Genomic DNA, 26,626 nt, shown 5'->3' with positions numbered 1-26,626 from the left:
ACTGTTAACCTGTCAGTCAGCAGGGCAACTGGGGATGGATGGGCTTTCCCCATTTGCCCAGGCCACAAAATGGTAGGAAGAGAGACAAAACTGGATTGTTGTAGTTTTTTCGGGCTGTTTGTCCATGTTCTAGAAGCATTATCTCGTGATATTTTGCCTGGCAAGTATCCTCAGAAAGGAAGAGGAATGATTTCAAAAACATCAAAAGCTTCAGAAAAGGCAGCAGCGAGGAGTAAGTAAAAGTGGATGGAACATCCCTGAGAGTGAGGTTGTTGATGATGAGGACTTGGAGAGTGAAATCAAGAGTGGAACCAGGGCGGGATTTCCTCCCTTGCAGGTGGGGGCCCAGGGTGAAATCAGGAGTGGGGCAATGGGTCTAGGGTGGGATTTCCTGCCTTGTGAAGAGGAGTGGGGCAGTGGGACCAGGGTGGGATTTCCTGCCTTGTGAAGAAGAGTGGGGCAAAGAGCCCGGGGTGGGATTCCTGCCTTGTGAAGAGGAGTGGGGCAATGGGTCTAGGGTGGGATTTCCTGCCTTGTAAAGAGGAGTGGGGCAGTGGGACCAGGGTGGGATTTCCTGCCTTGTGAAGAGGAGTGGGGCAGTGGGTCTAGGGTGGTATTTCCTGCCTTGTGAAGAGGAGTGGGGCAGTGGGACCAGGGTGGGATTTCCTGCCTTGTGAAGAAGAGTGGGGCAAAGAGCCCGGGGTGGGATTCCTGCCTTGTAAAGAGGAGTGGGGCAATGGGTCTAGGGTGGGATTTCCTGCCTTGTGAAGAGGAGTGGGGCAATGGGTCTAGGGTGGTATTTCCTGCCTTGTAAAGAGGAGTGGGGCAGTGGGACCAGGGTGGGATTTCCTGCCTTGTGAAGAGGAGTGAGGCAGTGGGACCAGGGTGGGATTTCCTACCTTGTAAAGAGGAGTGGGGCAATGGGCCAAGGGCGGGATTTCCTGCCTTGTGAAGAGGAGTGGAGCAAAGAGCCCGGGGCGGGATTTCCTGCCTTGTGAAGAGGAGTGGGGCAATGGGATCAGGATGGGATTTCCTGCCTAGTGAAGAGGAGTGGGGCAATGGGACCAGGATGGGATTTCCTGCCTAGTGAAGAAGAGTGGGGTAGTGGGACCAGGTGGGATTTCCTGCCTTGTAAAGAGGAGTTGGGCAATGGGACCAGGGTGGGATTTCCTGCCTAGTCAAGAAGAGTGGGGCAAAGAGCCTGGGATGGGATTTCCTGCCTTGTGAAGAGAAGTGGGGCAGTGGGACCAGGGTGGGATTTCCTGCCTTGTGAAGAAGAGTGGGGCAAAGAGCCCAGGGTGGGATTTCCTGCCTTGTGCAGAGGAGTGGGGCAGTGGGACCAGGGTGGGATTTCCTGCCTTGTGGAAGTGAGGTCTTCTTCCCAGCTTCTCTCCTGCCCCATTTCCCCCCTCCCCAAGGCCAACCCCAATCCCTGACTGGACTCACTCCGGTCTCCTGGCCAGGACGCCTTTGCCCAGGGCCTGGGGGCTCTTGTGCTGGAGGAGGGCCGGGCAGCCGCTCCTCTCGGGCGGGGGATGGTGGTGGTGGTGGTGCTGGTGGGGCTGCGAAGGGGCCGAGGGCCGGCTGATGCTGCTGCTGCTGCTGCTCCCGCTGGGGCCCGCGGCGGCCTGAGCCTGCTTGCTGCTGCTGGCTTGCGGGGCCGGGAGCTGTTCTTGGTGCTGAACGGGCTGCCCGGGCGGCGGGGCTTCCTGCTGCTGCTGCTGCTGTTCTTGCTGCTGTTCTTGGCCCTGAGGAGGAAGAGGAGGCGGAGGAGGCGGCAGCGGAGGAGGAGGCACCGTGCACGGCGTCAACCGAGGCGGCGGAGGCGGCGGGGGAGGCTTCTGCGGCTTCTGCGGCGGCGGCGGTGGCTGCTGTTTGGGGGTCTCGCCTGTGACTTGGTCGCGGAGGCTGCGGTTCTCGGCGCCCAGCTCGTCCAGGCGCCGCTCCAGCTCGTCGATGCGCTGCCGCTGGGTGTGGATGAGGCTCTGCTGGTTCTGGACGATGGCCGTCAGCTCCTTCAGGTAGAGCACGGCGCGCACCGGGTTCTCCAGCAGGCTCTCCATGCCCCGCGGCCCGCCCCGCGCTCCCCTCACCCCTTCCTCTTCTCCTTCTTCTCCTTCTTCTTCTTCTTCGCCTGGCTCCTTTGCGGGCTCGGAAGGAGGCTTCCTTGGGGCCAAAGACAGAAGAGAAGAGCCAGAGCTGGAGCCACCGCCGCGCGCCTTTCCCCTCGCGCCCCTCTCCCTCTCTGCCTGCCTGCCTTCCTTCCTTCCACGCGCGCAGAAGCAGCGGCGGCCCCCGGCGTCTCTCTCCACGTCATGCCTCGGATGGGAGGAGCCACGAGGAAGCCCCACCCACCGCCGGGAAAGAGAAGGAAAGATAGGAAGGGGGTCTACTAAGAGAGAGGCAAAGGAGGAGGAAGAAAGAGAGGAAGGGTCTCCTTGTCACGAGGCATCCCCAACCAGGCAGGGGAGGAAAAGGAGGAAGAGACAGGGATTCCCAGCCCAGGGGAGGGGGAGATGTAGGAGGGAATGGAAGGGGAGAAACAACAAAGTAAACGTCAGGAGAAAAATTGCCTCCAGAACATGGCCATATAGCCCGGAAAAACCTACAACAACCCAGAAACAATAAAGTAAGGAATATGGGAAGAAGGAATAAACCAATCTGGACACAGCACATTATTGGAGAACACAGAAATGCTGGACTCTTCTAACACACAAAGTATGATGTTATTGTTGTTGAAACTTCAAGTATGATGTCATATATAACAAAGATCCGCCTAGTCAAAGCCCTGGTATTCCCTGTAGTAACCTACGGATGTGAGAGCTGGACCTTAGGGAAGGCTGAGCGAAGGAAGATCGATGCTTTTGAGCTGTGGTGTTGGAGGAAAGTGCTGAGAGTGCCTTGGACTGCGAGAAGATCCAACCAGTCCATCCTCCAGGAAATAAAGCCCAACTGCTCACTGGAGGGAAGGATACTAGAGACAAAGTTGAAGTACTTTGGCCACATCATGAGGAGACAGGAAAGCCTAGAGAAGACAATTATGCTGGGGAAAGTGGAAGGCAAAAGGAAGAGGGGCCGACCAAGGGCAAGATGGATGGATGGCATCCTTGAAGTGACTGGACTGACCTTGAAGGAGCTGGGGGTGGTGGCGGCCGACAGGGAGCTCTGGCGTGGGCTGGTCCATGAGGTCACGAAGAGTCGGAGACAACTGAACGAATGAACAACAACAACATTGTCGAAGGCTTTCATGGCTGGAATCACTCAGTTCTTGTGGGTTTTTTTGGGCTATATGGCCATGTTCTAGAGGCATTTCTCCTGACGTTTCGCCTGCATCTATGGCAAGCATCCTCAGAGGTGAGGTCTGAGGATGCTTGCCATAGATGCAGGCGAAACGTCAGGAGAAATGCCTCTAGAACATGGCCATATAGCCCGAAAAAACCCACAAGAACTGAATATTATGTTATTGTTGTTGAAACTTCAAATATGATGTCATATGACAGGGTTTTTTTTACTTCTATATATATAAAAATGCTCTGTGCATAATGAGTACCTTAAAAACAAAAGAACCAATGAATGAAATCACACCAAATTTGCCAACAAAACATCTCACAACACAAGGAGTGACCATCACTCAAAAAATTATGATTTTTTTTCATTTGGGAGTTGTAGTTGCTGGGATTTATAGTTCACCTACAATCAAAGAGCATTCTGAACTCCATCAATGATGGAATTGAACCAAACTTGGTACACAGAACTCCCATAATCAACAGAAAATACTGGAAGGGTTTTGGTGGGCATTGACCTTGAATTTGGGAGTTGTAGTTCACCTACATCCAGAGATCACTGTGGACTCAAAAATTGATGGATCTGGACCAAACTCTACACGAATACTCAATATGCCCAAATGTGAACACTGGTAGAGTTTGGGGGAAATAGAATCTTGGCATTTGGGAGTTGTAGTTTCTGGGATTTATAGTTCACCTACAATCACAGAGCATTCTGAACCCCACCAACGATTGAATTGGGCCAAATCTCCCACACAGAACCCCTATGTGGGCCACAGCAACACGTGGCAGGGCACGGCTAGTATAAACACAATATGGAGGAACAACTTATCTTAGTCATGGATAAATAGTCCTTTGAAAACATCTACAAGTGACTTTGTAAATCAGGGGTCCTCAAACTAAGGCCCGGGGACCGGATATGGCCCTCCAAGGTCATTTACCTGACCCTCATTCAGGGTCAACCTAAGTCTGAAACGGCTTGAAAGCACACAACAACAACAACAACAACAACAACAACAATCCTATCTCATCAGCCAAAAGCAGGCCCACACTTCCCATTGAAATACTAATAAGTTTAAATTTGTTAAAATTGTTCTTCGTTTTAATTATTGTATTGTTTTAAGTGTTTTTTGAACTACAAATAAGATATGTGCAGTGTGCATAGGAATTCATTCATGGTTTTTTTTTTCAAATTATAATCTGGCCCTCCAACAGTTTGAGGAATGGTGATCTGGCCCTCTGTTTAAAAAGTTTGAAGACCCCTGCTTTAAATCATCAGACAGATTGTACTATTATGTTTATCTAAATGAATATGGACATTTATCCATGACAAAGAGAAGTTGTTCCTCTATACTGTGTTTATAAGTAATAAACCTGTCATATGACATCATATTTGAAGTTTCAACAACAATAACATAACACTTTGTGTATCTTAGCTTTTATCTGTGTTCTATATATTGGACTCCTCTGACAACCACCATGTTAGTCTACACAGAGAAGCCACTGAAATAACACAAGCATGTGGACAATTTCAACAGAAAGGAAGGAGGAAACCATGAAAATGAACACAATCTGGCTACCATTTTAAAAAAAACTCTAAAATAAGGACAGTAAAGAAAGAACAACACTCAAAAGCAAGGGAATTCCAGACAATAAACAATCAGAGCCAGCTAATCACCTCCCAACAAAGGATTCCCCCCAGGCAACAACCAGCCAAGCTTTGAAGCTGAAAGGCTATTCAATGCTAATCAAGGTAATCAATTGCTAATCAAGCTGATCAAGGTGATCATTCACACTTGCCTCAGGTAAGAGTTCTTTCTCCCACCCTGGACATTCCACAGATACAGGCCCGTAGCCAGGATTTCGTTTTGGGGGGGGGGGGCTAAAAAAAAATTCAGGGGGGCTTTCGAGGGGGGCTGAGTTTCGGGGGGGGGCTGAGTCTGAGTGAAAGAGGGTCTAGCCTAGCAAACGTTTTGTATCATTACCCCAATACCCCCATGCATATGGGATATATTGAGTATGGTGATCAGATCATGATATGAATAAACATAACAGTTTAAATAATGCACCAATAAGGCCTTTTCGCGAAAACCATGAAAATTTCGGGGGGGGGGGGGCTGAAGCCCCCCGAGGCCCCCCCCCCGGCTACATGCCTGCACAGATATATAAGACACACTTGCCTAGTTTCCAACAGACCTCACAACCTCTGAGGATGCCTGCCATAGATGTAGGTGAAACGTCAGGAGAGAATGCTTCTGGAACATGGCCATACAGCCCAGAAAACTCACAGCAACCCAGGGATTCTGGCCATGAAAGCTTTCAATAACACAAGAAGAAAGAAGAGAGTGGGGTTCTCTTGTGTGGGCAGGGAATGAAAGGAGGGCGCTGGAGTAAAAGCTCATGAGTCTCAGCCCCACTCCAGCCCAGTGGAGGGAAAAGGAGGGAATACGAAGAGGAAACTTGGGAGGAGAGGAAGGCAGGGGAAAGTGGGGGACTGGAAGGAGAAACAAAAGAGAAGGGCAGGGAGAGAGCAGCCAAAAGAAAGGAAGAAAACTATGAGAGATAGAAGAGGAGGAGGTTTGTTTATGTTTTCTGAGAGAGATGATATCTGGTGGAGAAAATCATCTATTTAATTTCATTTAATCATTTATTTAAGGTTAGTATGTGGATGGGAGATCACCAAGGAATACTGGGTTCTGTGGGCTGTATTTCAGAAGAAGGAACTGGCCAAACCACATCTGAGTATTCCTACTGCTGTACGTAGATAGGTAACTTGAAGCCACGTACACACAAGACTTCATCCCAGTGAACATGTCAAGTGTTTGGAACATACTCAGGCATACTCTATCTGTCAAGGGTACTAGGATTAGACTAGATGACCCGTGTTGTCTCTTCTGACAAATGCTGCATCTACTACGTTGAACTGCGTAATATGAGTCTACACTGACCATGTAATGCAGATTCAAAATGAATTATATGTAGGCTCAGCCTATAAGAAATAATCCAGATATTACTGAAAGCCACTGAGATGCCCAGAAGAACCAAAAGGGTTGCATTGCTTAGCAAAAGCCATTAACTAGGGCAACCAATGGTGTGTCTGCCTTCAGGCCAGGACTCAAAACAGAATGTAATGTAAAGGAGATAAGGGTCTATTATTGCATGTGACAGGCGGGAACCTTTCTTTTCAATCCAACCGCTGCCACCAATGTAAAGGTATATATACGAGGGTGTTACAGGTGATGAGAGAGAACGGTGTGTATGTAATGGTAGGTTTGCTGCCACCACCCCAAACCACAGTTTGAGGAATTATCTGGTCGTTGTACTTGAGGTAAAATGACCCTATACACCGGTTCTTCCTTTTGGCTCCCGTTCTTGTGACTGAACTGTGGAGATGTGGAGGCTGACTGGATCTAACTTTTTATGATAAAACAAGGCTGAGGCAGATTAACGGTAAACTAGAGGTTTATTGAAATATTTGAAGCACACAACTCATTACTGAGAGGTACAACGCGTAGTTTGTTTCTGAAGCACAGACTTATCAAGCAAATGGTTTCTTTAGAAGGAGTAACTTTTCCTTAACGTGAGCTACTTTCCTCACACTATCCTATAACATATAACAGTGTGTTTCTTGGACCAGCCGCCTTTGGCTGCCTTTCTAGAGTATCTAGGTTTTCCCTGGACTACTCTAAACTTTAGGGAAATAAACCCACTTGTATTCTATCCTAATACAAGTAAACAAGTCTTCACTTTGACTGCCCTAGTCAAACTACACAGAAGCCCTTGCTCTTATTATTCCCTAACAGTCTAATTCCTAGCTCACTCAGAAACTCTCTTCTCCCTGTCTGAAATCCTAATCCTATGTCTCCTAGATCAAATCCTTCTCTCTCCCTTCTGTCAGAAAAGACAGCTCCTTTTCACTCTCCTTCAACTCCTCCCCTTGGGGTCTGAACCAATCAGGAGTTAGCTGACTCCTCCCCTTGCCTCTCTGCCTTAACCAATATGTCAGCCACCCTGAGCTGCCTTCCCAACATGGAGGCCAGCTCACTGACTTCCAGGCTGTGGCCTACGAAGCAAAGGTATGAGTTCATTACATTCAGTATCACCTAAATCTATCTGAATTTGAGATCTTGCCCTAGTGGGGCAAATTTGACATTCGGTAGCAAGTTCGATCTAAATCAGGTAGGTTGTTAGGAATTGTGAGAACTGAAGTCCAAAACACCTGGAGGGCCGAAGTTTGCCCATACCTGATCTAAATAATCCCTTAACCATTTTCCCTTAAGCTAGTATAGACCATCCTATCTCTTTTAAAAAAAAAAGCATTATTTGTAGTACAAACACCCGTTCCTTCCTAGCCCATTTCATGGGATGAGATAGGTAAGAGTCCCAAAATAGGTTTCAGTCTTCTAGGGAGATTTACTACACTCTCATACTGCACAACCTGAAAGGTATCCAGGATAACGTATTTCATATTGCACTACTCCCATCTATCTCAGTCTGACAAAACAGATCCAAATCTACCTTTTAATGCATATTAAGAAAAGAAGTGGGGGCCAGAGACATATCAAAACTGACAGCCTCCCCCCTTTCCCCCCCCAAAAAACCTGTCAGAATTACTCTCTTACGTTTGGCTTAAATGCCATCCTAGAAGATCAGAGGGAAATTTAGAATATTAGTCCCTCTGATCAAGGAAACAGAGGCAACAGGCCCTTATATAAAAAGGCTCGCTGCATCAGATGGCTGTGGGGCTACGATGATGTAACGGCTTCTCTCCTCTAATGGGGTTGTAAGTCAGAACTGCTTCGTGGCATTTGCAAAAGCCGTGAGGAAAAATCAGCACAGCAGAGAGAAAAAGAGAGAGAGAGAATTACAGCAAACCTGAGCAGAGATGTGTTTTGTAATGGTTTATCTAGAAAGGGCTAGGAGGGGGAAAAATCTTTGGATGTTTATTAATTTAGGACAGATTTTTCTCTCCCTGTCTCATTCTATAACATTTTTTAAAATGACACCTTGCTTATCATAAATCAAATGCGAATCAGCTAAAAGCAAAACAATCATCAGTATAAAATATGGAGGAGGGAGGAGGGAAATAAGGCAGCAAATAATATAGTAATAATCAACCAGTAAAATGGGGAAACTTTTGTTGCAGAGACATGAAAACAACCCTTCAATAACATATAGCTAGCAGTCAGCTTCTGTTAAAATCTGGTACTTAAAGACAGGGGCAGCCAGCTAAGCTTCCTTAAGGAGGACATTCAGTAGAGGTGGTTGGTGCCATAGTGAACCTGAATATGTCTTAAGAACTTCTTGGGAGGCCCTTTTCTTTATTATTATATTGCCGAAGGCTTTCATGGCTGGCATCACTAGAACATGGCCATATAGCCCAGAAAACCTACAACAATCCAGTGATTCCAGCCATGAAAGCCTTCAACAATACAGTGAACATCTCTACGGGGAGAGATTGTTCCAAGACACACAAAAATTGGAAAAACTAAGGAGCTGGAAAGCACATTTACTGTGCTCCCTGACTTTCCCTCTACGCTGCAGAGACACAGATATCATCCCACAATTTCTCGCAGCCTAAAGGACTTTCAAAACACTCTTCTAGAACATGGCCATATAGCCCGAAAAACCTACAACAATTTATTATTATATTTATTTATACCCCACTTTATCTTTCCTGAAGGGGACTCAAAGCAACTTAACATAAAAGATTTAGCATTATCCCTGTCCCCCTTCTCCTCACAAATCCATCTATTGCAAGGATTCCCAACCTGTGGTCTATGGACCACCAGTGGTCTTCAAGAACTAAAATATGGGACTCACCATTACTACACTGTCACAACAAGAGTGACTGATCTTGCAAAACCCTCTTATTGTGCCAAGACTTATTAAATATGGTTTTCTGTGGGTGAGTAGATGGCAACTACTGGATGGCCTATGTTCTTTATCGGAAACTAGAGGTGATGTGGTCTATCCAATGCAATTTTCTGAATCAGAACTCCAAATAACCAAATTGATTCTAAAGTTGCCCAAAAACTGATTTATTACTCTTTTGGTACTCATGTTGGTCCCTGGTCAAAGTGGTCTCTGGTCAAAAAAAGGCTGGGAACCATTGATCTATTGGAAACATGTGTTAGGGTCTTTTGGAGGGTTGCTCCAAAGCTCTTAATGGTTTAATTGGTGCAATTTCTCCAGACTTTTCACTGTCCAGGCACCCAGGCTGAAGAAAAATGTTGGTGCTCTGCTTCCTCTTTTTCCTAAAGTCATTTCATGAATCTCCTAAATCATCTATTAACAGCAATATTTCATATGTTCCTCGAATGAGTAAAAATTCATCGGCTGAAAATGGATTGATACATGAAGATTTCTGTACTTCTGCTGTGTACACTATTATTTATGTATGCTACAAATCAAAGAATAACTCACATATGAAAAAATGGGATTCTATCTTTGAAGCTTCTCTAGGCCCAACCACTTTAATCCAGTCATCTTGCCCCTGGATTTTAAAACTCAGTTTGAAGTGCTGGTTTTGATATCTAAAGCCTTAAACTGTTGGGTCTGAGTTACTGCCTTCATCTATATCAGCATATTCACACCCTTGAAAGTCAGCAGTGGAAGCATTTATCACTTGTCTACTATTTAGGATGGCAACTATAGGGGAAGATGTCTTTCCTGCAGCAGTGCCATACCTCTGGAAGGAATTGCCACCTGGATCTGTCAAGTTCCACCTTCACAAGTGTTAGGAAAGCTATATACACAACACAATTCCTGGACTTCTGTCTCCTGTGCTTAACTGGCAGAGGAGACATAGAAAACAATGAGCCATTATAGCAACAAGAATAGTATTTTTGCACTGAAAACACACACACACACACAAGCCCTCATGCAATTTTTGCACATAATATGTCCTGAACATTAAATATTGTTGTTGGTCCTGGATTTTCTTCACCAGCATTCCCCAACTACCCTTTGAAGCTGAGTTGCTGTGAATTTTCTGGGCTGTATGGCCATATTCCAGAAGCAATGTTCCTGACATTTTGCTCACATCTATGACAGGCATCACTTTGGCACATCACACTATCATATTGGCAATGAAAATCCACATAGTTAAAGCAATGGTATTCCCTGCAGTCACCTATGGATGTGGGAGCTGGACGATAGGCTGAGCGAAGGAAGATAGATGCTTTTGAACTGTGGTGTTGGAGGAAAGTTCTGAGAGTGCCTTGGACTGCGAGAAGATCCAACCAGTCTATACTTCAGGAAATAAAGCCCGACTGCTCATTGGAGGGAAGGATAGTAGAGGCCAAGATGAAGTACTTTGGCCACATCATGAGAAGAAAGGAAAGCTTAGAGAAGACAACGATGCTGGAGAAAATGGAAGAAAAAAGGAAGAAGGGCCGACCAAGGGCAAGATGGATGGATGGGATCCTTGAAGTGACTGGATTGACCTTGAAGGAGCTGGGGGTACTGATGGCTGTCAGAGAGCTCTGGCGTGGGCTGGTCCAGGAGGTCACAAAGAGTTGGAAACGACTGAACGAATGAACAACAACAACATGACAGGCATCCTCAGAGGTTGTGAGGTCTGCTGGAAAATAGGCAATTCTTTTTGCACGGTCTGCCAGAGCTTTAATTGTGCTTTTCTTTTCTTTTTTTTTACTTGGGTGATAGTTGGAGTTTTTATGTAGGTATCTATTTCTGTGTGTAGGTTTTCTGTAAACTGTGTAGCTCAGTTGTTGATAGGATTTTTGGATGAATAGGATATCTAGAAATGGCAGTTTTTCTTTTTCCATGACAAACTGGATGTTTGGGTAGATGCTGTTGAAGTGGTCCAGAAACTTGTTTACTTCTTCTCCATGGCTCCAAATGGTGAAGGTGTCCTCCACATATTGGAACCATATAGTGGGCTTTTTGTTGCTGCTTCCAGGCCTTGTTTTTCAGATTGTTCCATGTAGAAATTTGGTATGACCAGCCTGAGAGGGTTCCCCATGGCTACAACAAAGTATTAAAAACTCTAGAATCAGGACAGTAAATAAAGAATGACACTAAAAAAACAGGGGAACTTCAGACAGGAATCAGGGCCAGCTAACACTTCCCAACAAAGAATTCCCTCAAGCAGCAACCAGCCAAGCCTTGAAGCTGCAAGGCTATTCAATGCTAATCAATGTGGCCAATTGCAACATTACCACTTGCCTCAAACAGACAAGATTTCTTACACCCACCTTGGATATTCCATAGATATATAAACCTCACTTGCCTACTTTTCAACATATCTCACATCCTCTGAGGATGCCTGCCATAGATGTGGATGAAACATCAGGAGAGAATGCTTCTGGAACATGGCCATACAGCCTGGAAAAGTCACAGCAATCCAGTGATTCCAGCCATGAAAGCTTTCAACAACATACTCTTCTGAATTTTCTTCTCATCCCTATTCAGAAGAGAAGAAAATAGTCTTTGCTTCAAATAATTGTCTTTCTCACTAACTTGCCAGAACTAAGAACCATGGGATATAGTGATGATTGCTATCTAAGATTACTTTTTAAAGGGAATGACAAATAGTTTGTGGAGGAATAAATCTTTTTGGCATTTCCAGGCATGCAAAATATATGCCACAGTTTTTAATGCATACCATCATTGTTAATTTCCTGCCCAAGATGAGGTCATCTGGTATCCCCCAGATGTTTTGGACTACAACTCCTTAATTTTTTTTAACTGTTGGCCATTTTTTTACAGCGATGATTATTTTATTAGATTTCAGTTTCAATTAAAGTTAGCTATATTCTTTTTCTTCTTGTAATTTTGCACAAATCTATTAATTAATTTCTTGAATGCAGTACACTCCTTATCAGTCACTTCATACGTACCCAACAATTACAGGCTTTCAGCTAATACACTTAACTGTTCATTCATTTTATCAAGCAAAAGATTTCTTTCAGAGCAAAACAAAACAAACTTTTCTGTGATGAAAAAGAGCACTCAGCTGTAACTTGTGTTTGGAAGTAGCCGGAGATTAATTCCTGCTTCCTTCCAGGAAGCATAACACATTCTCAAGACTAATTAAAAAATAAACACATTCTCACAGCTAGAAAATTATAATATTGCATATAAGTTGATCTCAGGGGATGGGGAAAGGCCATCCAAGAATTTAGAAAGGGGAAAAATTCCTTGTCTTGTCATTGTGTTGGAACTAGGGCTGCAGTTATATTTTGTGCCTTCTAGTCCCCCCAAATTTATGGCAGCCTTATTTTAGAATTTTCTTTGGAAGAATTATTTTGCATTCACCTGAAGCTGAGAGAGTGAGACTTGGCTGAGTAGGATTTCTACATTTCATTGCACAGACACCCAAAACTGAAACCACTACACCACACTGGCTTCACTAAGTAGTAGGGATAGTATGTTGCGAAAAGTGGTTGGTGAAACTGTTTCAATGGAAAAACAGAGGAACACTTTGTTACCATAAAGTAAGCATGGTGTAGTGTTTTGAGTGTTGGACTAGGATTCCGTTGACCAAGGTTTGGATTGCTTCTTGACCATGGACAGGTTTACCTTGGGCAAGTCACATTATATAAAGGCCATGGCAAATCCTTATGGACCAAATCTTGTCAAGAAAAGCTTGTGATAAGGTTGCTATGAGTCAGAAATGACTTGAATGCATGGAACAACAACATATTGTAGAACCTTTAGGACAGAGGTCTTCAAACTTTTTAAACAGAGGGCCAGGTCACAGTTCCTCAAACTGTTGGAGGGTCGGATTATAATTTGAAAAAAAAAATGAATGAATTCCTATGCACACTGCACATATCTTATTTGTAGTACAAAAAACCCACTTAAAAACAATACAATAATTAAAATGAAGAACAATTTTAACAAATATAAGCTTATTAGTATTTCAATGGGAAGGGTGGGCCAGCTTTTGGCTGATGAGATAGGATTGTTGTTGTTGTTGTGTGCTTTCAAGTCGCTTCAGACTTAGGTTGACCCTGATCGAGGGCCAGGTAAATTACCTTGGAGGACCATATCCGGCCCCCGGGCCTTAGTTTGAGGACCCCTGCTTTAGGATCTATGTCACTGAAGACTAAGAAACCAAATGGCACCTCGCAATAACAGGGGCCCTACTTATTATAGGACTTTGCTTTTTCCATGAGAAAAAAATAGTTTTGTCTGTTATTTACTCATTTAGTCACTTCTCATGGACCAGCCCAACCCAGAGCTCCTTGTTGGCTGTGGGTATCCCCAGCTCCCCAGCTCCTTCAAAGTCAAGCCAGTCACTTCAAGGATACCGTCCATTCATCTTGCCCGTGGTCTGCCCCTCTTCCTTTTTCCTTCAATTTTCCCCATCATCATTATCTTCTCCAAGCTCTCCTGTCATCTCATTATGTGGCCAAAGTATATCATCTTTACCTCTAATATCCTTCCCTCAGGCTTTATTTCCTGGAGTATGGGCTGGTTTGGCCTGCATCAATAGGAGCATAGTGTCTAGGTCCAGGGAAGTAATGCTGCCCCTCTATTCCGCTTTGGTTAGACAACACCTGGAATATTGTGTCCAATTCTGGGCACCACAATTCAAGAGAGATATTGACAAGATGGAATGTGTCCAGAGGAGGGCGAATAAAATGATCAAGGGTCTGGAGAACAAGCCCTATGAGGAGCGGCTTAAGGAGCTGGGCATGTTTAGCCTGAAGAAGAGAAGGCTGAGAGGAGATATGATAGCCATGTATAAATATGTGAGAGGAAGCCACAGGAAGGAGGGAGCAAGCTTGTTTTCTGCTTCCTTGGAGACTAGGACGCGGAACAATGTCTTCAAACTACAAGAAAGGAGATTCCATCTGAACATGAGGAAGAACTTCCTGACTGTGAGAGCCGTTCAGCAGTGGAACTCTCTGCCCCGAGTGTGGTGGAGGCTCCTTCTTTGGAAGCTTTTAAACAGAGGCTGGATGGCCATCTGTCAGGGGTGATTTGAATGCAATATTCCTGCTTCTTGGCAGGGGCTGGACTGGATGGCCCATGAGGTCTCTTCCAACTCTTTGATTCTATGATTCTATGATTCTCATGGTCCAAGGAACTTGTTCTCATAGGAGAATCAAATGCTGCTTCTGTTCCTTTATGGAGTATGTTGTTTCACAACAGAATGCAAAACATTATAGACTTCCGAGAACTAATTTGGTAACAGAATTAGCAAAAGCAGGGGTGGGGGGCTTCTTTGGCCATGTTCCATCACTAACATCTTCATCCTGAGCAAGTGGAAAGCTTGTTGGCATCCTAGACTTGTACAACAGACTTGAGCATTGGTTCTCACCTTTGGCCTCCAGATGCTTTAGATATCAGCTCCCAAAAGACCCAAACAGCATAGCCAGTGGCCATAGTAAGTAGTGTGGGTATTATCATCCAAAACACATGGAGGAACCAAAATTATAGGTGGAACAAACAGAGAATGATTGAGGGAAACAGAGAAAATCAGAGATCTGAGGGGGAGAGGAATGAAATCCGGGGAGGGGGGGCAGTTTCCATGTAGGTAGAGTATAATGCCCATATCCATAGAAGATATGTTCCACGCCTCCTCCTCCCAAGGAATCCTAAATATTTACTATATGTGACTGGAAAGCATACAATAGAACTATACTGGAGAAGAGGGAGCCACAAACACTTCCAGAGGAAAATATTGTTGTTGGTTATACCCCACTTTTTCTCTCCACGAGACTCAAAGCGGCTTATCTTTTGTAGACTAAGTAAGTGAAACTATAAATATTGAATCTATGGTCACAGTGTACATATATATCAAGCAAATTGAGACTACAACTGTCAGCAGAGCAGAAAGAAAAACTGCTCAGCAAGTGAAGGCATTTTCAGTGATGATCCTGCATCTGGATATTTTTCTACCACTTCAATAAGTATTAGGCGAAGGGTGAAAAGTCAACATGAGAGAGGATTAAAAAATACGTTCCATTCCTGGGTTTGTTTTTCTGTGCACAGGGAATGATTTCCTGTTATGTAACCTTGCCTGCACTATCTGAAGTGGTCCAGACTGCAGGCACAGATTTACCACCTGAGTGAGGGGTATGCCTGAGAAGAACTACAAATGGCTGACAGTACCACATATAGTCATGAATAAGACAACCTCATGTATAAGCCATGCGTGGTTCTTTTTTTTTTTTTCAAAGGTACAATAGTCACATTGACTCGCATAAAAAATCAGTTCAGATTCTTTGACTAAAATTTCTGGACTTATACTTTAGGTCCTAGGGTAGAAAGAGAGGAGAGGCAGTTTCACCAGATGGTTCTGGGGAGCTTTTTCCAGAGGGGGTGGGGAACAAGTAAGATTCTGCTTCAAAATGGAAAAAAGAAAGAAAGCACAAGGATGGGAAGAAAGGATGGGAAGAAAGCAGTGACATGGTTTGGGCCAAATGTTCAAGTTCTGCTTGATCAGACTAAAGATCTGTTCAGTCCAGAATCCTATTTGAAATGTGGTGAGCTTCAAAGTAAAAAGTTACAGAAACTAGTTACCTGTAATTTATTATTTTTTCCAATGAAATTCCTTTTACATTACTACCTTTTGCAGTATTACTGGAACCCATTAGTTGCTTTTCATGTTTATTTAGCCCTGCTAAAAGAGGAGGAGTAATATCCCATGGTTCAAGCACTGGATCGTGAAATTTGGCCTTATACTCTAGTGAGTTGTTGAGATGATGACAACAAGTTGGGTGGAAGGAGAACTGATTTTGTAACACAGGACCATGGTTTATAGGTGTCTGATTTTAAATAAATAAATAAAAGTAATCAGCTGATCCTTCTCCTACAACAACTACAACTACTACAACCACAACAAGAAGAAGAAGCTGATCCTCCTAATATGTTTATATTCACTGCAAACAATGTGAATCTCCCTTTGTGCAAATCCCACTCCACTCAATGAGTTTCCTCTGATATAAATTCTACCCAGTTTGCTAAAATACGAATACAAGAGTCAGAAGAAACAAGTTATTTACATATACTCTTCACTATGAGCTTCCTTGTTGTTGCCCTGTCCATGTTGCTCTCTAGCTGGGAGGGGGGTTCAGCTTCCAGAATCCACCCACCTCTATAGCATGGTCACCTGCCCATACATACCACTATCAATAGAGTATTGGGTATTTTCAGACTTCAGAAATCAAGAGAAAGTGTACTTGGTTAAGATTATGTAGCACAGCACCATCTAGTGAGATATGCAACAAACAAAAGCACGATGACTTCATTTCTCGAGTAGTCCCAGATCATTGAGATAGAAATACTGGATGTGGCACATCCACAGAGTGCATCTAGACTGATTGATAAGTTCCCAGTATTGTTCCTGTTCTTTAGGATTTTACACTGAATTAAAATAAACCAACCTGGGGATCTGGTATAAAAAGTCTCTGGTTGTATTGGGAGATGACAGAAAAAAAATCAAAGCAAAACATGTATGGCTCTCCAAAATAAAATCAGAAAGAACAGAAATAAAATCTGGGATTTTTTTGTTCCTTTTGATCAGTCTGGATATGCCCTCAGTCAGTCAGAAAAACAGGTCCAAGGTGGGAAGATTCAGGACAGAGAAGCTGAAGGGAGGCAAGATCCACAGGAGCCAGAACTCTGGAGGTCTGGCCAGTGAAAAGCAAAACAAAATAAGTCATTACAAAATTAAATATGGGGAGGGGTCAATAATATTTCTTGCCTTGGGCCCAGCACCACATCTCAGTGGCCCCAGAGCAGCACTACAGATTTAGAAGCACAGCTATAGTAACAGGAGGGAAGAAACCAATAGCTTCGGTTTTCCACTAAGACTCTGGGAAACATTGGTTTAGATCCCAGCTCAGCCATCCAAACCAAATGAGTGATCTTGTGCAAGTCACATTCTCACAGCCTAACAAGAAGACAATGGCAAATCACCTCTGATGAAATCTTGCTGACAGAACAGTGTGAAGACAACAGTGATTATGATTATCATTAATTGTGCTTATTTATACCCCATTTTTTTTCTTTCCACAAGAAGTCTCAAAGCGGCCAAGGTTGCCTTAAGCTTGCTTTAAATTCGAAACAACTTGAGACACAAAGCAACAGCAGCAACAATAAAAGAAGAGTGGATATTATTCCTGCATTCCTTTTAATTTCCACATGCCGGTAGTATGCAAAGTTACATGCATAAGATTGTAATCAAGAGGGAAGATCACAGGGTCCACCAGATATTATCGCATTGTGATTCCTTACCATTACTCGGTGGTGAGTCCGTTCCTCCACGTTGGAGCCACTGGAGACTCCCAGACAACTGTCAGGGTGAGCTGAACACGGATACCCCAGTGACAGCCACCCTGAGCCCCCCCCCCCCGCCGCCCCGGGGGGGGGGGTGAGAAGGGTGGGGTACAAATATCTGAAATAAATAAATAAATAAATATGTGACAGGCTGGCCAATGGAAGACTATCAATGTCACATCAACATGCTTGTTGCCCATGGATTCCACATAAAAGCCACGGTGCCCACGGATCTGCGGGAACCAACACCCTGATCAGGTTCATGGCTGGATGAAATGGAGCCAACAAAACAGTGAAATGGACTCTACTATCAAGCAGGACAAACACTGAAGAAAAAGAAGATTCCTTACCATTACTCACTAGGACTACTGAAAGTTGCAATCCGGTTACATCTGAAGGAATACATAATTCCTACCTCTGCTGTTTTTGTTTTTTTTTTAATAGTTGTTTGGCACAAAGTAAATGGTTTGAGGCCAGGTCAACTTAAGGACTGCTTTTTTCTATAAGAACCAACCCAATCCTTGTTAATGGTGTCTAGTTCCTACTGTTTTGTCCATCATTGGGGCCAGACTGTAGCACAGCTAGTTATTGCCAGCAGCAATAGATCAGTGCTAACAATAGATCAGAGTTGGATTGCACACCCGACTGTTAAGCCTAGCTTACTGTCCACCTTAGCAGTTCAAAAACAGCTGAGCTGTGAGTAGAGAAATTAGGTACTACTTAAAACAGGGAGATATTTTATGACACCAAAAATGCTGGCTATCAAAGAACAAGGAGGAAATACAATCAAAATGACTCAGCGTCATAGCAGATGAAGCAACAGCTGTGCTGGTACGGCTGTACCAGGAGCTCCTCCTTCATTTTCTTCCTATTGAGTGTTTGCATGTATTCCAGGGTTCCATGCATTTTGCAATAAGGCGGTTTGCCTTGCTCTGCAATTATAGGGCCAATGACCTGTCAATCATCATTATGTTCTTTAGTTCTGCCCCTTTCCCCAAGGCTCTGGGAGGGAAAAGAAAGACTTCAAGCAGTCTTTCAGTTTTTGGAAGCCCAGTTACAGGACTTGAGCTTTCCCCACCTGTAGAGAAGCTTCGTTTCTCACAACATCTGGGGGAAACAGCCCTAAAGCTTCTAAGAAAAACAGTTTTACAGCACAACTCTTGTTGGGGTTAAAGATACAGATCCACATAATTCGTGGAGAAAATCCAAAAGGACTCCAGCTGGAAAATCTACAAGGTCTTGGCTGGTAGGTCTACTCGGGTAACCAGAAGCAATTGGAGCCGGGAGTAGGGCCCACACCAGCAGAGCCTAGAAAACAAATTGCCTGGGAGGGGTCAAAAAGGGTTTTCCTTGTTAAAGAAAGAAATAGTTCTCCAAGCAAGGTGCCCACCAGTTGATTCAAAGCCTTGAAGCATTTGTTTAATTTGTTGAAGATCTAGGAAGTATTTGATTGTTTGTTGAATACTTAAGCAATAATAAAGGACTTTGTTAAACCTTTCAAACTTCTAAAGACTCTGTATAGGAAAATCCTTAGGGCCTCTCACTCTAGGCACCCCGGCTTCCCGCTGGGCACAAAGAGCACGCCCTGTTCAAAAGCCAACTGCTATAGGCCCAGTGCGTGACAGCACAACAGCACTCCCCTGTGGCCGGAATCGAGCATAACCTCCAGGCACTGTCTATCTTGTATGTCTAAAAATGGCATTGAATGTTCGCAGTGTATGTGTGCATTGTGATCCACCCTGAATCCCCTTCGAGGGGAGAAGGATGGAATATAAATACTGTAAATAAATAAATAGGCCAAGGTCTAACCAATGGTGAGCCATATATCCACCCAGCCCTCACTTGAAAAGCTCCAGAAGCCACATCATACTGAAAATCCCTGCTTTATAGAAAGTAGTCAAGACTGGATATGTGTCTCACCACATCCCCATAGCCAGATAGAAAATGATAGCATCGGTAATGAAAGCTCCAGAGGACTCTGGGGAACTTCAGCATTGGTGCCATTGTTTGTGTCTGGTTATGCAGAGAAAGGTAACTTCAAGTCTTTGCAATAACCTGGAGAAGTCTTGGGATTCTGCAGAGGAGGAGGAAGAGAATAGCTACCTGCACACCTCAATTAATGTCCCTAACAGTACAATAGATAGCATGCAAAGTATTTCACAGTGATAAGAGCTGCAATTGTCTGTAGGCATTCAAGGAAAGTATTTTAGAGTGACATGCACATTCAAGGAAAGCTCAGTCATTCTAAGCACGGTTTACGATTAGGAATGACATCAGTCATTTATGGTAATGCTTCATTGAGAGGTTGGCTCAGCCAGCGATGTCACAAAACTCTTAAGTGCATCATTCATTTGGGGTTCATTAGCGTCATAAGAGCCATTCACGGTCTTAACATTTAGCGCATACAAGAGTGCCCTTCAGAAACAGGATGAAGCCAATTTTCTTTTGACTTTGGTGAGCTCCCCATGAGGTCATGATGCACTTTTTGTATTACATATTAAAACATTTAAAGTTATTTCTATTTTTAATTAATGGCTTTTCATTTTCCTAAGAAATCATGGCTGTAAGTGCTCCTCATGGCTGAAGTCCAAAACTTTTAGGGACTCAGGGGATGGGAACTAATACTTTAAAGCAGGGGTGAACTAGTTTCCTCCTTTCCCTGACTATTGAATTACAACACTATTCATTCCATTCATTCAGCTACTGTCTATGCTATTGGGACTGTTAGACGCTGGGAGAACACCAACCTCAGAGGTTCACCGAAGGCCTGCCTCTGTTCTAAAGGGCCTTTTATAAAATTCTGACCCATATCCTCCAACAGTCCTGACAGTCCCCATTATCCCCTATCATCCCATCTCTTCAGCTGCTGTTAAAATGCCCTTATTTCTCTCTCCTCTTCCCAATCTTCCCACTTTCCATCAGCTAACCTCCATTGCCGTAAACTGCTGTTAACACAGCAGAGGGAAAAGGAGAGGAAGGTTCAAAATTCAGTCGGCCTCACCAAAAGCAAACTGCCGTGGCATTTCCCAGTTTGTGCATTCCTTATTACTGACTTGCCATTTTGACCATACTTCAATGCTGCTCCTCCTACACATGTCCTAGTTTCAGTCTATGAAATGTTGGAGGGAATTCTCCCTTTTAATCTTTGTATAATACAGAAATACAGATCTGTATTCTGTGCCAAATATTATTTTCTCATTCTCTCCTATTTTTTAATCTCTTCTTTCTTCTTTCTTAAACTAGTATATTTTACATTAGGATATCTATGTTATATTCTTAACATTTTCACATTAGAATATCTATGCTATATTTTTAACCATTTTTATTCACCAAAGGTCGGTGATTCGAATCCACAGGACAGGGTGAGTTCTCGTTGCTAGCCCCAGCTTCTGCCAACCTAGCAGTTTTCAAACATGCAAATGTCAGTAGATCAATAAATACTGCTTTGGCTGGAAAGTAATGACGCTCCATGCAGTCATGACTTAGGAAATGTCTATGGACAATGTTGGCCACATGACTTAGGAGATGTCTACAGACAGTGCCAGCCACATGACGTTAGAGGAGTCTATGGACAATGCCAGCCACATGACCATGGAGACATCTATGGACAACGCCAGCCACATGACATAGAAGATGTCTACGGACTACATCAACCACATGACCTTGGAGGACAACACTGGCCACATGACCATGGAGGCCTCTATGGACAACACCAGCCACATGACTTAGGAGATGTCTATGGACAATGCCAGCCAAATGACTTTGGAGGCATCTATGGACAACACCAGCCACATGACTTAGGAGACATCAACGGACAATGCTGTCCACATGACTTAGGAGATGTCTATGGACAACGCCAGCCAAATTACCTTGGAGGCATCTACAGATAACGCCAGCCACATGACTTAGGAGACATCAATGGACAATGCTGTCCGCATGTACTTGGAGGCTTCTACGGACAATTAAGCTTTGAAATGGAGATGAGCATCACCCTCAGAATCAACTAGACTTAATGTTGAAGGGAAACCTTTATATTATAAACCAGTTTCTGCACTTTTTGCATTTCCCTTAGCTGTTTTTTCACAAACACCTACAAACATGTGTGGATAATGAGATGTAATCTTGTAATGCTGAGTGTTACTTTAGTCGACTGATGAAGTGGGCGACAGTCCATTAATTCATGGCATAATACACACATTACTGCAAGGCTCTTGTTTTTGATACAACATGCTGCATGACGGCCCTTTTGCAAATTATAACAAATGTGAGAATTATTTTTCTATTGCATATGAGTTCCTGACCCATCAGTCCTCCCTAATAAACAGAACACAAGGTTCATTGGCAATTTGTACCTAATACTTTTCTCAACAAGTAATCCTAATTTTAATACATTTTTGTGTGTCTGCATTCCTATTGTATTCACCCACCAAGTTTGAAGGCTGGTTCTTTGCTAAAAGAACGTGACTACTGCACAGATTTAATGAGAATTGAGTGGTGAACCATAAAATCACATAAATGTTGTCAGGCTTGATCACCTTACATTCTTATAGTGCTACTGGCTGCCCCCTGCCACGCGTTGCTGTGACCCACATGGGGGTTCTGTGTGGGAGGTTTGGCCCAATTCTATTGTTGTTGGTGTTTAGAATGCTCTGTGATTGTAGGTGAACTATAAATCCTAACAACTACAACTCCCAAATGGCAAGATTCTATTTTCCCCAAACTGTACAGTGTTCACATTTGGGCATACTGAGTATTCATATAGAGTTTGGTCCAGATCCATCATTGTTTGAGTCCACAGTGATCTCTGGATGTAGGTGAACTACAACTTCAAAACCAATGGACACTGCCCACCAAACTCTTCCAGTATTTTCTGTTGGTCATGGGAGAACAGTGTGCTAAGTTTGGTTCAATTCCAGCCTTGGTGGCATTCAGAATACTGATTGTAGATGAACTATAAATTCCAGCAACTGCAACTCCCCAATAACAAAATCAGTGTGAAGGACATACATTGGGTTGTTAGGTGTCTTGTGTCCAAATTTGGTGTCAATTCATCCAGTGGTTTTTGAGTTCTGTTAATCCCACAAACGAACATTACATTTTTATTTATATAGATTAATTCACTTTAACCTGTATAGTTGAATCCTGTGGGATTCTGGGATTGTAGTTTAATGAAGCCTAAGAGTTCTCTGGCTAAGGGTCTTAAATTACATTCCCTATACTACAAATCCCATCATTCCATATGATGTTGTCATGTTAGTTAAAATGGAATGATGGTGCTATAACACCGTGAGGTGATGGGCCCCTAAAATCAGTGCTTCTCGGGCTAACTGTTGTGTGTGATCAGCAATATTTCCCCTAATGTGCCAGGGAGAATCCCAAGTTTGTACCATTGGCTACCATTGTTTCTTCTCTTTCCTGGAAACTTTCTTGTCACTCACTGATGGGCACCTCTCCAAAGACCACCACTTTGAATAGCACTGCTGTATATAAACAACCTCACACAGTGTTAACCTATTTATTTCTATCAGATAATCCTAAGGTTCCTTTCTTCTCACTCAGTCTTATCTTTCTTTCTGTCAAATTTAAACAGGCACTCCTGATAGGTGTCCTTCACAACAGAAACAGATACAGATATGCCACAGAAGATCAAGAGGTGTATCTTTTATACATTGATACATTAATAACACAGCAAAAATCTTGGTGTTTTGATTTTTAGGCCTGTTCCAAGGATTGTTTGGGGCTCTGATGGAAGAAAATTGGATAAACTGCATTAGCTCTAGTTTCTTAGATATGGTTATTATGATTTTCTATGGGCGAGCAGATGAATACTGTTATATGGGATATGTTCTGTGTCTCAAAAATGAGAGGTGATAGAGGAAAACGGATGCCATTTGTGGAATCAATAGGTCAACTATACCCAGAAATAGGGCTAACATCTGAGAAACTAAAATGCAGGCATAGGATTTTCAATAATTGCAACCGCTTTCTACCTGTGGGAAGTTTTGCTTTGTTTGGTTGTTCAACATCCCTGCTTAAAGTGTAAAGTTACACAATTCATTCTACCATCTTGTTTTGTTACACATGCAGATCTAAATGCTGAAATGGGTACAACAATGTACAAAGTAGGTCATATTGTTGCTTTTGAAGTTTAGTGTCTCACCTAAAGCTGGATCTACACTGCCATATCATGCAGTTTCTGAATGCACATTGACTGTATTGAACTGGATTGTGTGGCAGTGTGGCATTCTGAAACTGTATGATATAGCAGTGTGTTGTTGTGCATTCATTCAGTTGTTTCCAACTCTTCGTGACCTCATGGACCAGCCCACACCAGAGCTCCCTGTTGGCCTTGGCCATGGCCATCCCCAGCTCCTTCAAGGTCAAGCCAATCACTTCAAGGATCACATCCATCCACCTTGCCCTTATTCTGCCCCTCTTTTTCCTTCCATTTTCTCAGCATCATTATCTTCTCCAAGCTTTCCTGTCTTCTCTACAGCCTAAATCTTCCTCAAACGGTTGATGCTGAAATAGCCACTCTCCCCCTGCAGCCCAATGTATTACTTACTTACTTAGGCGATTCCTCGTTGTTCAAGTAAGATTGTCCTCCAAGTGCAGTGTCCTGGCAGTGGATACATAGGTGACTGTGGAGCCCTATTCTTGATCTGCATATTCTCCTGCAGTGAAGGCATCGGTTTTCAGGTGAAAGGCAGTCCCAGTCAGGGTTGGCTTGATGCGCCTTCCTCTTGGCACGCTTCTCTCTTTTGCCCTCCATTCGTGCCTCTTCAAATTCTACAGCATTGCTGGTCACAGCTGACCTTCAGCAAGAGTGCCCAAGGACCAGGGGTTCCCAGTTCTTGGTGTCTATGCCACAGTTTTTAAGGTTGGCTTTGAGCCGATCTTTAAATTTCTTTTTCTGTCCTGGTCTTTGCTTCTTCCAGCACGCTGACATTTGTCTGCCTGTCTTTCCAGGCAGGATTTGCAGGATTTTTCATAGGCAATGCTGATGGAATTGTTTCAGGAGTTGCATGTGACATCTGTAGATAGTCCACATTTCACAGGCATATAGAAGTACCAGTGTATTATACTACCATGTTTAGCAGCTCTTGGTGGAAGGTCAAGGTCCTAGAGATAATGCCTTTCATACCTCTGGAAGTTACATAAACACATGCATACACCTATGAGTTTCCACTTGATTTTTGTTGTTTTGCACTGCATTTCACACACAGTTAAATGATGGAGGATGAAACAGGATAGAAACAGCTCTGGGAGTGTTTCCTTTTTGCTCACGAATTTCCTGTCTGCTGTATTTTCTTGCAGCAATCAGCACGTGCACACAATGCCCATTAGGAATGTGGGAAGGGGAGCAACCAAGCATGACAGAAAGAAATATGATAATGGCAAAATACATTTGCAGAAGAAAAACAATTGAATCCCATCCACATGAATATAGATCCATCTAAATCATGACTAACAAGTATAATTAGAATAATGAGCATACCTTGACGGCAGAACCATTTCACACAGATTCTTATATCAATAGCAAAAAAAAAAAACCTTCTTCTCTTTAACAGAAAATTCCAAATACAGATTTCACTTGTCAGAATGAGCTGATAGGAAAAGGCTGCCAAATCTGCCAGTCTTTGTCATTTTATTAAAGTAGAGGTAAGGGAGAAAAAGACTGACCGGGGGGACTGTCTAAGCATGTAGCTCAAGGTTTTGTTTTGTTTTTTTGTCGTGTCAGGAGTGACTCCTGGTGTGAGAGAATTGGCCGTCTGCAAAGACGTTGCCCAGGGGACGCCTGGATGATTTGATGTTTTTATCATCCTTGTGGGAGGCTTCTCTCATGTCCCCGCATGAGGAACTGGAGCTGATAGAGGGAGCTCATCCGCCTCTCCCCGGATTCGAACCTGCAACCTGTCGGTCTTCAGTCCTGCCAGCACAGGGGTTTAACCCACTGCGCCACCGGGGGCTCCATGTAGCTCAAGTGAGGAGTATGCTTTTGGCACATTGAGGTAGATGCGTTCACAGTCGTGTGTCTATTCCCAGATGTACTACCAGATGCACTGCTGGGAAAAGTGGAATGCAATAGTCTTCCAGGTGTTTTTGGCCAGATTTTTTTGGGGGGGAGGAGAAGGATAAGAGAAGCTGAAGTCATCAATAATGTTGGAGTTGGAAGATTATGCTCCAGAACCCAGAATACCACCCTCCCTCTGCAAAGTTATCAGTAGTTTCAGTATGCCATTATTGTTCTTGCAGGCTTTGTTTTTATTTGTTTTTATTTTATTTGTTTTTATTTTTTTTACAAAAGAGTCAATATTTAGTGCTCATTAAACATATGTACAATCAGATTTGGTTGTACAATTATTTATACCTTAACATTACATAACCCTCTATCTCCCACCCGTGAACCCCACCCCCTGACCTCTGAAACCCCTCAAAACAGGATCATATTACTAAACAACAACTACCCGAACACTTTCTTTCACTGAATCCCCTTTATGGCAATCTTCAAGTTTACCTTTGTCTTCTTTTCCAAATACCCAAGTGCTAGCCTCCATTTGTTTGCAAATTCTTCATTATTTCCTCCTCTGCATTGCAGGCTTTGTTTTTAGACAACTCCCATCAGTCCTAGATAACAGAGTCAATGGTGAGAGATTATGGAAGCTGCAGTCCAAGAGCATGTGGATCAGGGGTCCCCAAACTAAGGCTTGTGGGCCAGATGCAGCTCTCCAAGGTCATTTACCCAGCCCCTGCTCTAAATTTTAGACCAATGGTTCCCAACCTTTGGTCATCCAGTTGTTTTTGGACTTCCACTCCCAGAAATCCCAGCCAGCTTACCAGCTGTTTGGAATTGTGGAAGCTGAAGTCCCAAACACCTGGAGGACCAAAGGTTGGGAACCACTGTTTTAGACTAAGGGTCATCCTAAGTCTGGAACGGCTTGAAGGCACACAACAGCAACAACCCTAATAAAGTTGACTACCTCATTAGCCAAAAGCAGGACCAGACTTTGCATTGAATAGTGGTAAGTTTCTGTTGGTTAAAATTATTCTTCAAGTATTGTGTTGTTCTTTCATGGTTTTTG

The 26,626-nt window shown here is 43.6% G+C and overlaps 1 protein-coding gene across 6 annotated transcripts in view; it reads right to left on the bottom strand.

Annotated features, from left to right (window-relative positions):
* Nucleotides 1-2,293, bottom strand: part of IQSEC3 (IQ motif and Sec7 domain ArfGEF 3) — a 204,767-nt gene extending 202,474 nt beyond the window's left edge. For all 6 annotated transcript variants that reach the window (XM_060776752.2, XM_060776753.2, XM_060776756.2 and 3 more), the window contains exon 1: nt 1,447-2,293. In XM_060776752.2, the coding sequence (XP_060632735.2) occupies nt 1,447-2,063 (617 nt within the window). In that variant the 5' untranslated portion in view covers nt 2,064-2,293. The remainder of the gene's footprint in view (nt 1-1,446) is intronic.
* Nucleotides 2,294-26,626: the final 24,333 nt, after the last annotated feature.

Source organism: Anolis sagrei, chromosome 5, assembly GCF_037176765.1.
Source record: "Anolis sagrei isolate rAnoSag1 chromosome 5, rAnoSag1.mat, whole genome shotgun sequence".
NCBI classification, from domain to species: domain Eukaryota; kingdom Metazoa; phylum Chordata; class Lepidosauria; order Squamata; family Dactyloidae; genus Anolis; species Anolis sagrei.
Note: the sequence above shows the minus strand (reverse complement) of the source record. Positions and strands in the feature narration are given on the sequence as shown.